Here is a 14268-nt window from a genome sequence, read left to right on the forward strand (position 1 = left end):
CTCCTTCAAGCACAGGCTTTATGATTTGTAGATTGCTGAAAATACATAGTGGGGCCTCAAGTTTCTATGGGTGTGTTAAATTTTGTTCTAGGATAATGGACATGTTAAAAAATTAAGCATGAAATGTTTTGTATGCTTTTTGGAAGTGTCCAGTCATGCAACTGCTTTTATCTGCATGACGAGTGAGGTGACCTTTAATATTAGCTGTCAGAGATAAAGCACAAACTACACGGGATTTTTGTTTTGTTTTTTTGTTCCTTCAATCAGTAAAAGTGTCCAGTATGAGTTCCATGGGGTTTTTCTTTTTTCCCTTTTTCTTTCCCCCTTTCTTGGTCTTCTGATCTCTTAATGCTTTCCTGATGTAGGACATAGCAGGATGACTGGCTGGAGAATTAAAGAAGACCGACCGGTATTCTGAGATGATGTGTTGGAAATGTGTTTCCATTTCCTGAATTTTTTCCTCCTCCTCCTCCTCCTCCTCCTCCTCCTCCTTCTTCTTCGATACCAATGTGTGATTTTTTAAAAATAAAAATAAGCACAACATTTTTAGGGTGCTTTTAAAGAGCAGAAACCCCGCCGACACCATTTAAGATATATTGATAAAATATTTTCAAAGCATGTAATCTTTAGTTCACAAGCCAAAAGGTAATGTGCCTCTCATTAGGCTGGCATTAAAATGTGGAACACATTAACTCCCAGTTTTTAACAGGAGAGTGAAATATTACAGCCTTTGAACAAGCATGGCAGGCTTTCCCCATAGATGTGTCATTGCAGACTTTTCCTTTGTTTTTACACTATCTTCTTGTCATTCCTCCTGTTTCTTGAGACAGATTCACACAACCGCTGTCTTCTCAATCAAGACCCTATGGACCTTGGTGGGACAAGGCCAACAAATGCCGAGATTGCTGGCCATTGCTGAAAATTTGGTCTGTTTCCAACACATCTCTAGATCTTAATCCCATGTTCCAGTAGTCTGGGAGACAGGCACATTATCTGTTGTGGAGGGGGTTACACTCCCTCAAAAGAAGCAGATGTGTAGATTGGGGGTACTCCTGGATACAAGTGTCCTCTGTGACTAGGAGTGCCTGCCACCACCTCGTTCTTCAGCTATGGCCGTTCTTGGGCAGGGACCACTGTAGCCCGCTGGTGGGTAACCTCAAGGCTGAATAGCTGCAATGCACTCTGTGTAGGGCTTCAGCTGGTCAGAATGTGGCAGCCATGTTGCAGATGGCGCGCATGACTGACAACATTTGACACCATTGTTAAATATCCATCTACTACCAAACCAGGTTCAAAGTATTGTATTAATTTACAAAGACCTGAACAACTAAAGGTACTGTATCCCAGCTCAGTCACTGCAGTCATCTACAGAAGCCTCGTTGGTTGTCCCCAGAGTTGACGAGGCTCATTTGTGACTGTAGTAAGAAACCAGCCCGGTCCTATGCTCTCCTGGTAGAGATGCAATAGGCACCTTTGGTTTTAATCTTTAAATTTCCGCTGAAAACTTTTCTAGGCTGCCAAGCTTATGCACGTAGTTAAGAAAATGTCAGTCTGTGATCGCTAGTTGATGGTCTCTGATTTTAATTTTTGACATGATTTTTATTGTTTATGTATGTTTGTTATAAACTGCTTTGATTTTATTTTATTTTTTGAAAAACAAAGATGTGTTTAATGTGAGTCTGTAACAACATAATAAGAGGACTGTTGGATTAAGGTGGTATACCAACCCATGACTCGCACCCGGTGTGGAGCTGGAGTCAGATTGGGAGCCTTGCCAGGAAGATGTGAATGAGCTGGAGATGTAATGAGCTCAAAAACTAACAGAGTGCAGAGGCAAGTAGGAAAATAATAGAGTTGGGAGCCCCTGGCGCAGGGACCAAATGTGACCCTTAGAATTCTCTGTTTGGCCCTTGGGACTCTTTCAAGGCTACACATCCTCTTCATCCGTACCCCTCACTGCTTTTACTTCACACCCTCCTTGAGTTTTCGCCTGGCTGCAGTGTGTACTTGATCTGATAGTATCTCTTCTGTGCTTGGATGAAGGATAGAGATGGGTGTGTACAAAACTGGGCGATGGTACACCCATTGGCCTGCTCACTTTTGCTTCTGGCCTTGCTCACCACTCATATGTGTCCCCCAGAAGGGCACTTGACCCTTGGTCTGAAATGGTTTCCCACCTATTGCCAGCTCCGCTTCTACTGGGTGACTGATTGCAGTTGGGTCTTCACCCTCTTCCTGAGTAGACCCTTGAGTGTCAATTATCCAGGTGGACATTTTGGTGACTTAAGCTGTCCATCAGATCTACTGCTGCCTACACTTCTGAGGTCAGTGGTGTGTGTGGCAATGAAGGAGAATCAGGGATCAAGGCAGGGCTTAGAATGGAGTCAAAAGCATTGGTGAGATGGGACTCTTCAGGCTGCCTTTGGACTACTTCAGTCAGTGTGGGTTTTCTCTTGAGGTCTTGATCCTCTTCCTCCAAAGAAGTCTCTCTCTTTATTTGGTTGATAAGCCATAACTAACACCTCAAGTATGCAACTGTTTTATATTTATAATATATCCATGGATTTTCTTTTCTTTTTAGTGGAAGACAAAATATTCAAAACTCGTCCTCAGAACTGCTGAGAAGATTCCCAAAGAGGTCCATGAAGAAGTTCAGGAAGCTTTTTTGACTTTGCAAAAGCATGGTTGTTTTTTTCAAGATCTTGTAAGGATCAAAGGGAAAGATTTTGTTACCCCGGTATCTCGTATATTAATTGGAAACCCAGGATGTACCTACAAATATTTGAACACAAGGTTATTTACGGTCCCCTGGCCTGTGGAAGGTTATGAAATAAATTATTCCCATCCTGAAATATCCAAGGCTTGCAAGGCATTAATCAAACTTAATTGCTACTTGCATAGAGAATCCGTCCAGGCTTTGCAAGAGCAGAATTTGGCCGAAACAAAAGGAATGGAAGATTCTCCTGTCATCGATAGGCATCGGGATTATGCTACTTCCATTACAGAGATGGGGTCCATTCTGCAAGATCAAAGCCCTTCTCATGTCCCAGAGAATGACCATAGCCATCTGAAAGAGAGAACATCTTACAACCTGTCTTTATTAAATTATATGGATCCACAACAAATGCCGTTCTTGAAACAAGAGCCTTATTTTGGAATGGGGAAAATGGCTGTGAGTTGGCACCACGATGAAAATCTAGTTGAAGGGTCAACAGTGGCTGTCTACAGTTATAGCTGTGAAGGTGGGTAAAGCAAATACGAAAACCGGGTCTCGCTCTTAAGTGCGGTTTTAAAACCCCTAAGGCTAAGCGGTCGGTGCACAAAAGAGGCACCCAAAAACCGTATGCGCCTCCTCCCCCACTTTCCCATGTAAGCACTTCTTTGACCCTCTCAATCTTTCTGGATATCGGAGGGGTGGGGGGAGAATGAGAGACAAGTGAGCTCAGCTATGTTTGCTGCAGCTTCCCTTATCAGGAGCACTTTAAATGGATTGAAAAGTTGCTATAATTAACCTGCTGATCAGGAGCCAAGAAAGCAAAACCTTTCAAATCTCTGCTCTCCAGGTTCCCACAGATACCTATTTCCAAGGCTGTATTATTATTATTATTATTATTATTATTATTATTATTATTATTATTATTATTAAAGCTGTGATTTGATATCTCTCTATCTCTTTTATTGGGGCAATTTTTCATATATGAATTCATGGTTCAGCTCTGTACCGTTTCCCCTGCTTTCCTTTCTTTGTAAATAATATGCTGCTCTGACTTTGGAAGGAGATTTTTACATGTTTTCACAACATTGCACAGATTCTTGCCCAGGCGTGCTAAACTGTTATGGTCCTGTCAGATGCTTCACCTTCCAATGTAGCATCCCTGTTGACTGGGAAAGTAATGTGGAATATTGGTTCTGGGTTTTTTTTAAGGCTTTTTATGTGACTTACACAACACTGATTACAAAAACAAAAGCAAAGCTGCACTTCTATGGATTAATACAAACTCTGGACAGTCAGGATTCTAAAATGTGCAGGGAGCCTACATGATTACAGTGGACTCCTTACTTCACACAATCACCCTCCACAAGGGGTGAAAGGGGTGCATTTAGCATGCTTCTCAGCACAGCCCCGCCTTTACTAGGAGTAGAAGGCATTAAAGCAGAAGGTCTCTAGCCTGAACAGTAGCAGTTGGTGGGGCTCACCTGACCTCCCATTGCCTGCATTGCTGCTGCTTACCAGGAGGCGGAAGGGGGGGCAAGGTGGTAGCAAGGTTGGTGCAGTGCAAGGACTGGAAACCTCTGCCTGAGGGGCACCTTAACTATTAATTGCTATGTTCAGATGTTACACCAAACCTATGATTTGCTTTTACCCATGTAAGCTTACTAAACCATGGTTTGCGTCGGGCTGCCAAGCCATGATAGCATACCACATTTTGAAGCTAGTTTGTGCTAGCTGTGGCTTGCATTGTGTCTAGATTCACAAACAAATAAACAATGGCCATTCCTCCGGCTCAAGAGACTGTTGCACTGTGCAGACTGGACTGAACATATGGATGAGGAAATGGAAAACAAAAGCAGACAAGAAGCTTTAAACCACTATTTGTCTGTTGAATGTATGGGATCATAAACCATGATGGTGGGTTGTTAACTTTGGTTAGCATAAACCATGGTTTGGTGCAATGTCCGAATTCAGCCATTGGCTCTGCTTGCTTCTATATGCAATTTTAGAAGCACTCTTTCCATGACTTCAGATAATGCTTGGCCAAAGCTACTGTGAACCAAACCATTTCTCGAGAATGCCCCCTGCCAGCTTACCCACTCCATAGCAATTTTGTTGAAATTGTAATCATTTCTGAAACATCAACTACCCTTTCTACAAGGAATGACGTATTTATTACTTCTATTTATTAGACTGAGCTGCATGAAGGAACGTAAGTTCTCACAACATTTAGATTTTCATCACAGATTGCTGTGGAAGGGTTAGTTATGGCTATGCAGAATGATTCATAAGCACTTGGAATGGATTAGCCAAAGAATGTAGAAGTTACTGAAGAGGGAGCATCCCTTTATCAGCTGAAGCAAACATTTTAGGTGTCTCTGTTGGTACTGGCATTGCACAATGATTCCTTGCAACTGGGAAGGACCATCTGCATGCTGAAGATTTCAGCTTCATACCAGGTACCATCAGGTGATGGCAAAGGCCTCTCCTAGAGACACTGTAGAGCAAGGGTAGTCAACCTTTTTATACCTACCGCCCACTAATGCATTTTTCTTGATGGTAAAATTTCCTTACCGCCCACCAGTGCTTGATTGAAGGAGGATTCAGCTTGTGCTGTAGAACCCCCTACTGCCCACCTAGAATCTTGAAATGCCCACTAGTGGGCGGTAGGGACCAGGTTAACAACCCCTGCTGTAGAGCCACGCCAAAAGAGACAATATTCTATATGTCAGGAATGGGGTATCTGTGACCAGATGTTGTTGGACTCCAGTTCCCATCATCCCTAACCATTATCCATGCTGGATGGGGCTGATGGAAGCTGGAGCTCAACAACATCTGGAGGACCACAGATTTCTCCATCTCTGCTAGAGATGGACAACTTCCATGGAGGCAGGTAGCTCTCTATGCTTCTCAGGTTCCTCCTTCACTACAGGCATCCTCACCCCTCTTGCCTCTCACACTTTTTATAGTTCCCACTTGTGTGAGGTTCTTCAGTGGCAGGGGTCCTAGAGAAAAGCCCTTGTGAGTGACTTCCCTGGGAATATTGCAAGAAGCTGATGTGGTATGGACCTCACCCCAAGATCAGTACTGAGATAATGAGGAGAAAACTGATATGAAAGGTGAAAAGGAGTGCAGGCAGAGACTCGGTCTCTCAGTTAACATGGAAGAGAAAGCAGAGAGCATATGAAATTACACTTCTAAAAAAGACTACTTCAGAAGTGAATGGGTTCATATATTGTCCTAATGATTCCAGAAGCTGGAACTTCAATGCCTATGTAAATCGTGATCCTTTATGAAGTCTGTAACTGGAGACTCTGCTCTGCTGAAGTATTTCTACACTCAGACCTTTAAAAAGGTGACTTCAGCTAAATCGGGACTCTGTTTTTCAAGGTGCTGAGAGCTTCCTGAGAAATACTGATATCTCTCCAGTTTGTCTGGCCCTTATTGGGAGCGCCAGAAGCTCAGGATCTCCCTAGCAGGGGAGCGAACCTGGCAGAATATGTGCTTGGTGTAGTGTTATATGATAGCATTACCTTTACAAAAGTGCCTTTGTTTCCCAATTTACTCTGAACAGTTTGATCAATAGCTACCTTGTGTTTCTCTGCTTGGCAGAACGTGGCGGTAACCCATTCATTTTGAAAATCCAAGGAAACTTTTCAGAACTGTTGCTACTTGCTAATAGGTTGATTAAGCAGAGGCGATTAGCCCTATTGAATAGAATGCCATAATGATCCTTGTATCTTTCTGTGGGACCATTATGGCCATTGTGTCAGTGGTCAGAAGAGGCATCCTCTATATGCACTTTCTTTCTTTCTTTCTTTCTCTTTCTTTCTTTCTTTCTTTCTTTCTTTCTTTCTTTGTAATATTTTCAAGAAGCCTTTGCCACAGAGCTAATTGTAGAAGTATGGAAGTTAATACATCTGTGCTTTCCCTCTCTCTCTTCCATTGTTCCAGTCTATATGCCTCACAGATTGCTAGATTTCTGCCAATGAGCTCAGTGCAGTTCATAGTTTTAGATTTTAGGTTACAATTTAATAAACAGTGCAAAATGGGGAAGGGCCTGGGAGGAAGGAAGAAGAGAAACAAATTGAAGTTATCGCATCTGCCAAATGAGTCCTGGGAGATGAGTGGTTAAATGACAGTTGGCCCCAGCCAAGTTGATGGAGCGAGCCTCACTGTCTCACCTCTTTGAGGCAGCCAGTTGGAATGATTGCCAGTGAGGGGAAGAGTTAAATGGCAATTGATCCCAGTCAGGCCAAAGAAGGGGGCCTTGCAGTCTCACCTCTCTAATGCAGCCAGATGAAATGACTGCTGTTGGAGGCAGTTCTGGAATGCAAAGAGCCAAATGCACACAGCTTACTATATAATACCTGATCTCAAGAGTTTCTTGGGTGGATGACTGAGTCCTTCATACAATGAAGGAATGCTGTCGCAATATGTGTACTGTAGACCTGTTGCAATGAAAGATTCCCAGAGCAAGGTCTCTGCCAGCTTACCTTTGAGTGGAGCACCTTGATCCTTAACACTGGGGATGCTTGCTGCTGAAAACGCGTCACACCAGTTTTCTCCCAACAGCTGCTTCGACTTCCTGTTTGCATTTAGGTATACAATTAAACTTGTTGACATTGATCTATGTAGTTCCTTATAACTTGAGTCTTAGCAGTTGGAGGCTGCCTCCTATTTCATGTACACTCATGACAGGTGGAATTCACTAGTCTACTTAAGCTAATAGCTTTTAAAGTTGTAAATCTTTTGAGAACTGGGATGGAGAGCCGTGAATTTAATATTTACCCGTCACCGCTAGTCTTGACAGCCCAAGCCTGTTGTTCTCAAACAGATTTTTCCACCATTATTCTGTAGGGGGCAATAGTTCTATTCTGCAGAGAGCGTTGACTCTGATATGGTTATGTTGCTGTGTACGGTGACCCAGAATGTCAAGGCAGAGATTTGGTGTTGAATCAATTAGTGAAATTCTGTCTCTTGCAGCCTTGTCCCATCGAATAGTTATTTCTACTCCTAGGATCTGTGTGGGGATACCTTGGTCTGATTGCCCAGGGTGTCTGTGTATCTATTCTATCTGATCAATCAATCAATCAATCAATCAATCAACTGATAGATTGAACTTTTGCATTTGTATCTCTCCTTTTTCCTCCATGAACTCAAGGTGATGTGCATGTATTTGTAACCATGTAAATAAATAAATAAATAAATAAATAAATAAATAAATAAATAAATAAATAAATTAATTCTACCCTGCCCATCTGGCTGGGTTTCTCCAGCCACTCTGGGAATGTAGGCTTGATGATGGGCTTTGGTGTGTGAGCATATATTAGATCCTGGAACTTATCCCCTAATTTAGTTATCAGTGACTCGGACATGACTAAACGACTAAACAACAACAGGCTTTTGAAAGTGGATATAGACTAACATATATGAATAATTGCTATAACATTCTCGTAGTGTGTGTGTGTGTTTTCAATTCTTTCTATTCTCTGTAACATGGGTAGGCTGTTCTATTGCGGAGAAAGAGTTTTCCTTTCTGTGGATTCTTTCACCAGTATTGTTCTTGGCCTGCTGCCTCTTAAGCCTTGCCTGAGTGTGTAAATCTTAGAGTAATAAACAACTGGATCTGTTAGTTGACAAGTTAATGTTTAACAGGCTAACAAACCAGTGATTGACTGCAATGGTGACCGATCATGAAAGGCTTATTACTTCTGACTTTCATAATGTACAATTTGTGTTGTCCCTCCACCCTAACACAGAGTACTTTATTATTATTATTATATTTATTAAATTAAAAAAATATATATCTTGGCTAAGCAGAGCAACTGCTACTTCATTTCCACTGCAGCTGTGATTGGGCGAAAGCTGACAGCTTCTTCGTTGCTAATGACTTTATAAACCAATTGGAATGTTCCCGTGGATTGATAATTGACCAGTAATCCCTTCTATTTGCTGCTTAATAGATGCAAGGTCAGTTAGCAGTAATTTGTACAGCCTGCAAGGAACTGTGTTTGGAGATTTTCCTAGCAATACTAATGAGTTTAAAGACGTCACCCTCTGGGAGGAAAAAAACAAAACAAAACGGAGGTAATCCTTGCAAGCAAGGCCACTAACTTCCAAGACTGCCCAGTTCTAGGGGCATCTTCCTCAACTACAGAAGACACGTTGGAAAAGAAACCGTTGTTGACACTTCTGGAAGAGAGCACAGGGGCAATGTAGAACCCCCTTCAGACTTACCTTTTATTGCGAGTGTATTTTGCAACAAGTTCTTGGCACAATAATAGTGCAAGTGGTCGATTTATACTGTTTTAGTTTGTTTTGAAATGCTTCCCCAATACTATCACATACTTACTGTTTGGCGGGCCTGTAGTGCAACAAAAAAGACGCCAGAAGATTTGTGATATTCAGCAGGAAGTTCCAGGATATGCATAGGTTGGAGATGAAGTAGGGTCACCACCATAAAACTTTTGCAGGCGCACAGTATTGAAAGCGAGATTACTTGTGACCTCCCCAATAGCATCACGAGCACTAGTCAAACATACTCTCCAGTCACTCTTACTTTGCTCCTCCCCAATGGGAGTGGGGTGAACAAGTTAGGAATGCTTGGTATAATGAACCGGGGACTGTGCTTCATTGCCACTGAGGAACATAGGAAGCTGCCTGAGTCAGACCACTGGTCCGTGTGCACCGCAGCTCTTTCAGTCTTTCCCAGCTTTCAACCAGGGACCTTCAGCATGTAAAACATATCCTCCATGGCAGGCTTCCTCAAACTCAGCCCTCCAGATGTTTTTGGCCTACAACTCCCATGATCCCTAGCTAGCAGGACCAGTGGTCAGGGATAATGGGAGTTGTAGTCTCAAAACATCTGGAGGGCCGAGGTTGAGGAAGCCTGCTCTATGGCCTAACAAGCCATGATTACTAGCCAACCAGAAGCTATGGTTTGTTGTTGGCTTGCTGGTCATGGCTTCTTAGGGTGTAAGAAACTAGATCCCTGGTTTGCACATAACACAAGGGGTTGTTTCATTTATCCTGATTTGTTTATCCCACTTGCTGCAGGGGAGGAGCAAAGTCAAGTGGTTGATACACTATGATAAGCTAGAAAGTCAGGGGGTCTAGTAACTTTTTGCAGCATTTCATTGACATAGTCGTAGTGGTGGATTTATACTGGACCGCCCATCCATCATTCCACTTTATAAGTCGTTCTCCAATATTACTGTATTTTTGCTGTTGACAGGGGGCATTCTTTCACTTTAGCACAACAGAAGCGGGAGAAACACCATTACCACTGTCCATTTGTAGTGTGGAAAGTTACAGGATTTCAGCAGAATGTAATGGGACATGCACCAACTGGAAACAAATCAGTTTGTCCACAAAATTTTGGCAGACACCAACAGTACTGAAAGTGGAGATTGCATGTAACTCCTCCGATAGCATCCTGAGCACAAACCATCATGAATGCACACTACTGGAGGGGTGTACATGTAGTCTCAGTGCTGGAATGGGGAATTTCCTGGAAACTCCATGTAAACCGTCTTGCGTTCCATTACTGGGAGCAAGGCGACACACAGATAAGCAAATCCAGTACCTAGCCCAATCTGGAGATACTGGCAATGGAACATAGGAACTTTTGCATGCACACCATCATCTCTGCTACCCGGCTGCAGCCAAAGTTTATGTCACTTTGGAGCAACTGACGTTTTGAAAACAAGTAGCAGCTTGCTCTTCTATTGTTTCCAAAATAGCACAGTGGGAGTAATTCGTTTCAATTGCTGGTGATAATTATAAGTCACGTTAGTTGAGAGGAACGGCAATGGCAGCGCAAGAGCTATATTTGAACTCTACGCTTAAGCAATAAAAGGGGAGAAAATGATCAAACTGCAGAGGAGAGAAAGAGAGATGCTTTAACGAGTGCATTCCAAAGGTGCTGGATTTATGAGGGCACCCCAGGAAGCATTAATTGAAATTGCTGTCTCTGATTGTAGTTCCATATTTTATTGAGGCCATATTGTCAACAGCACAAATGAGGGGAAAGCAACCTAACAGACAAAATTAACCCTCAAAAAATTACCTCTTTCTTCCACTATCTGGATCAGATTGCATTGAAAGCTCTTACCTGCCGTTTTCAGAAAGTGTCCCCTGTTCTAATACTGTTAAGAGTTCTTCCCAAAAGGAGGTAGGAAATATTGAAGGCCCTTGAAAGCAAGTTATTATTGATTCTGGCAGTGTTGCTTTTTAAGCTGTTTGCCACCATTGCTTATTTTATTGATGTCACAATCAAGAGTCCCCGGAAGGAAGGAACAACTATGGGAATTAGGCCCACATGCATACTTAAAAGAAGGGGGGTGGGGAAAGATGAGTGTGTTTTGGTACCAAATCAGCTGGGAAATCATTTTCATATTTTATGACTGACTAGTAAAGCCCTAGTCTAAATAAACATTGCTGCAGCCTCACGTGATGGATGGCTTGAATATTGAGAAGCCAGGAGGTCAGTGTTGGTCCACAGGTTGGTGTGTGAAATAATGAAAGTTATAAATCTGTTCTCCCACCCTAAAGTTTTTTTTTGGGCGGGAGGGTGGAAATTGAAAATTGATCAGGATAAAAACTTGCAGGAAAACTTGCACTTGACACCTGTTTGTATGGACAAACAAATTGACACATTTATCCAATTTTGATGTTTTATAGAGTTTGTGGCAAGGCTGTTGGTTTTTCTTGATGTCTTGTAGAACATAGAAAGTTGCCTTATACCGAGTCCAGTCCAGCATTGTCTACATAGACTGACTAGTGGCTCTCCAGGATGTCACACTGGAAACTTTTTCTGGCCCTACCTGGAGATTGTATTTGGGACTTTCTGTATGCAAAGCATGTGCTCTACTGCTGAGCTAGAACCCTTACATGGCTTTGCAGAGATCATTTGCTAAGTCCCTTTCCAATCCAATGCTAGCAACAAAGATACTTGTTGTTTTGTTTCAGAATTTTTTTGTTGACTAACCATATTGATTTATCTATTTAAAATGCATGCAACTAAAAGCAATAATTTTAAAGGAAAACCACTTTCCTTTGTTTTTCGACAATGCACTATTACAGCACGCACCAAAGCAGCCCATGGAATATTGCATCGTGAAAGACTGTTAGAAGCTTAGAAGTCAAATCGTTCTTCACCTTCTTGCCATTCCGATCTCTCATGAATGACCGTTTTGATGGGGAACAGAGATTTTCTTCCCTAACAAAAAAGGAGATTGTTTCCAGGTCTGTTAAATTATTTGCTTTGCTTTTCCTTTTCAGAACCTGCCGCTGATATTCTTGAGGAGAAGGCTCCAAGTGGCAGAGACCCAGCTGTCTGGCATGTTGGCTTGAAAGTTGCTTGGGACATAAAGAACCCGGGGTTGGCTGTACCCCTTTACCCGGGAGACTGCTATTTTATGCTAGGTAGTATCTAAAAGCAAACATGGTACCCATTTCTATTTCTTTTCCACTTTCTCACCCCTCCTTGGTAGGGGCAGGAAAACAAGGAGAGCAATAGTCAGTTTAAAAAAAAAGAGGAAAGGAAAACATGTGCAGGAGGGGAAAAAACAAGGGGAAAAGCACTACTATAGGAGGCGAAGGGGGTAGACTATAAGCCTTCACATCTAGAGATTGGGAAGAAGAAAAATATACACAGTCCATCATCATCATCATCATCATCATCATCATCATCATTATTATTTGCATGACCAAAAGAAACAATATCAAAAGAGTGTTGTTGTTGTTTAAAAACATTTTAATGTGCAAGATGCAGGAGGACACTTGTTGAATTACATGGGGGGGGGGGAGTTATGTACAAACAATGCTTGTATGTAAATGCATGAGAGCCAGTGTGGTGTGGCTCTCACACTTCAGTGCACAGATGGAATCACTGAGGAAGTGGGGCCAGGGCCAGGAAGCATGGCTCTGCTCTCCCCCTCGTGTGATTGCTGAACAGAGTAACCCCTTAAATCAGGGTGGGAGATCTGTGTTTCTCTGGATGTTGAACTCCAACTCCCATCAGCACCAGCCAGCATTGTTGGTGCTCAGGGATGATGGGAGTTGTAGTCTGGCAACATCTGGAGTTCCACAGGTTCCCCACACCTAACTTAATTCGCTCTCTTGCCTCAATGTTGATTGTACTGGCAAGAATAGACCCATGCGTGTAGTGGAATTCTGTGCTTCTTAAATTCTCTCCAGTCACATCAAACCAAACCAAACCTTGGGTCGGTGTGAGCTTGGTTCATTTCCCCTGATACATACTTAACTTTATATACTACATCTCATGCCGTGTTGGAAATGCAATATAAAGAACAGCTTAAAAAATATTATTTTATTTTAACACCGTAACAACATCCTGATCATGTTTATGTGGAGACATATTAAATTCTCTGCCAGTTCAAGTGTATAAATCACTTATTCTGACCAGTACTTTATAGGGACCAACTGGTTTGGATATTTATAGGGTGGGGGTTACAAGTTCCTTTCTGTATTTATAAATCAATTGCAATCTTTTTTGTAATATTTGACAAAGGTTTTTTTTTGGGGGGGGGTTTCAACATTGCTCTACCTTAAAAAAAACAAAAGCTTCTGAAAGTAGCTACTATATTTTTGCTAGAAAATACCTAAAATATATGAATGCTCAGTCTACCTATATGGGCCTTGGGCTTCTGCTAGCTTACAATCTGTTATACCCAAGTTAACCTCCTGTAAGGCTGAAGGACACATCTACCTTTGGCTCATTAAAACAGTTTTGTAAAAGTAAGGTAAAGGTAAAGGGACCCCTGACCATTAGGTCCAGTTGTGACCGACTCTGGGGTTGCGGCGCTCATCTCGCTTTATTGGCCGAGGGAGCTGGCGTACAGCTTCCGGGTCATGTGGCCAGCATGACTAAGCCGCTTCTGGCGAACCAGAGCAGCGCACGGAAATGCCGTTTACCTTCCTGCTGGAGCGGTACCTATTTATCTACTTGCACTTGATGTGCTTTCGAACTGCTAGGTTGGCAGGTTGGCTAGGTTTGTAAAAGTACAGAGGCTGAAATCTAGAATACAGTTGAGCTGGAGAGTGCTCAGCTATGTTCTGGAATTTAACCTCTTTAGCTTTAATCTGCTGACCTGCCCCTTGAAAGCTTCACAGCAGCTCAACCCTTCTTGCTGCCACACTGATTGGTGTTACTTGTTGTGCGGTGATCCAGGATAGGGTCTTCTCTGTGGTAGTGCCCCATTTGGGGAACGCCTTTCCCCCAATGGTGTGTCAGTCATCCTCACAGTGGAGTTGTCAATTTAAGAGGCACTTATTCAACTGGGCTTTTGGGGCATCCTGGTGTGGGGCTAGAGTCTGTTATTTAGTTAGGAGTTTTAAGTTCTTGAGTTTGAATCTGTTTTTTTATGATTCAGCAATGTTATCACTGTACATTGTACTTTATGGTTTCTGTATCTACACTGGAAGTAAACAAATAAATGCTTTTCTCCCATGGGATTCTTTGGGTGAACAGACAACCTAGCCATCTTCTACTTTCAAAGTCCTACTACTGCTCAGCCTAGAGCAGTGAT

General features: G+C 42.4%; 1 protein-coding gene across 10 annotated transcripts in view; it reads left to right on the top strand.

Annotated features, from left to right (window-relative positions):
* The window catches only part of FTO (FTO alpha-ketoglutarate dependent dioxygenase), a 246328-nt gene that overhangs the window by 40996 nt on the left and 191064 nt on the right, over nucleotides 1–14268 (top strand). For all 10 annotated transcript variants that reach the window (XM_053400100.1, XM_053400108.1, XM_053400102.1 and 7 more), the window contains 2 exons: nucleotides 2582–3242; nucleotides 11999–12142. In XM_053400100.1, coding sequence (XP_053256075.1) covers nucleotides 2582–3242; nucleotides 11999–12142 — 805 coding nt within the window. The remainder of the gene's footprint in view (nucleotides 1–2581; nucleotides 3243–11998; nucleotides 12143–14268) is intronic.

Source organism: Podarcis raffonei, chromosome 8, assembly GCF_027172205.1.
Source record: "Podarcis raffonei isolate rPodRaf1 chromosome 8, rPodRaf1.pri, whole genome shotgun sequence".
In the NCBI taxonomy this organism is placed as follows: Eukaryota; Metazoa; Chordata; class Lepidosauria; order Squamata; family Lacertidae; genus Podarcis; species Podarcis raffonei.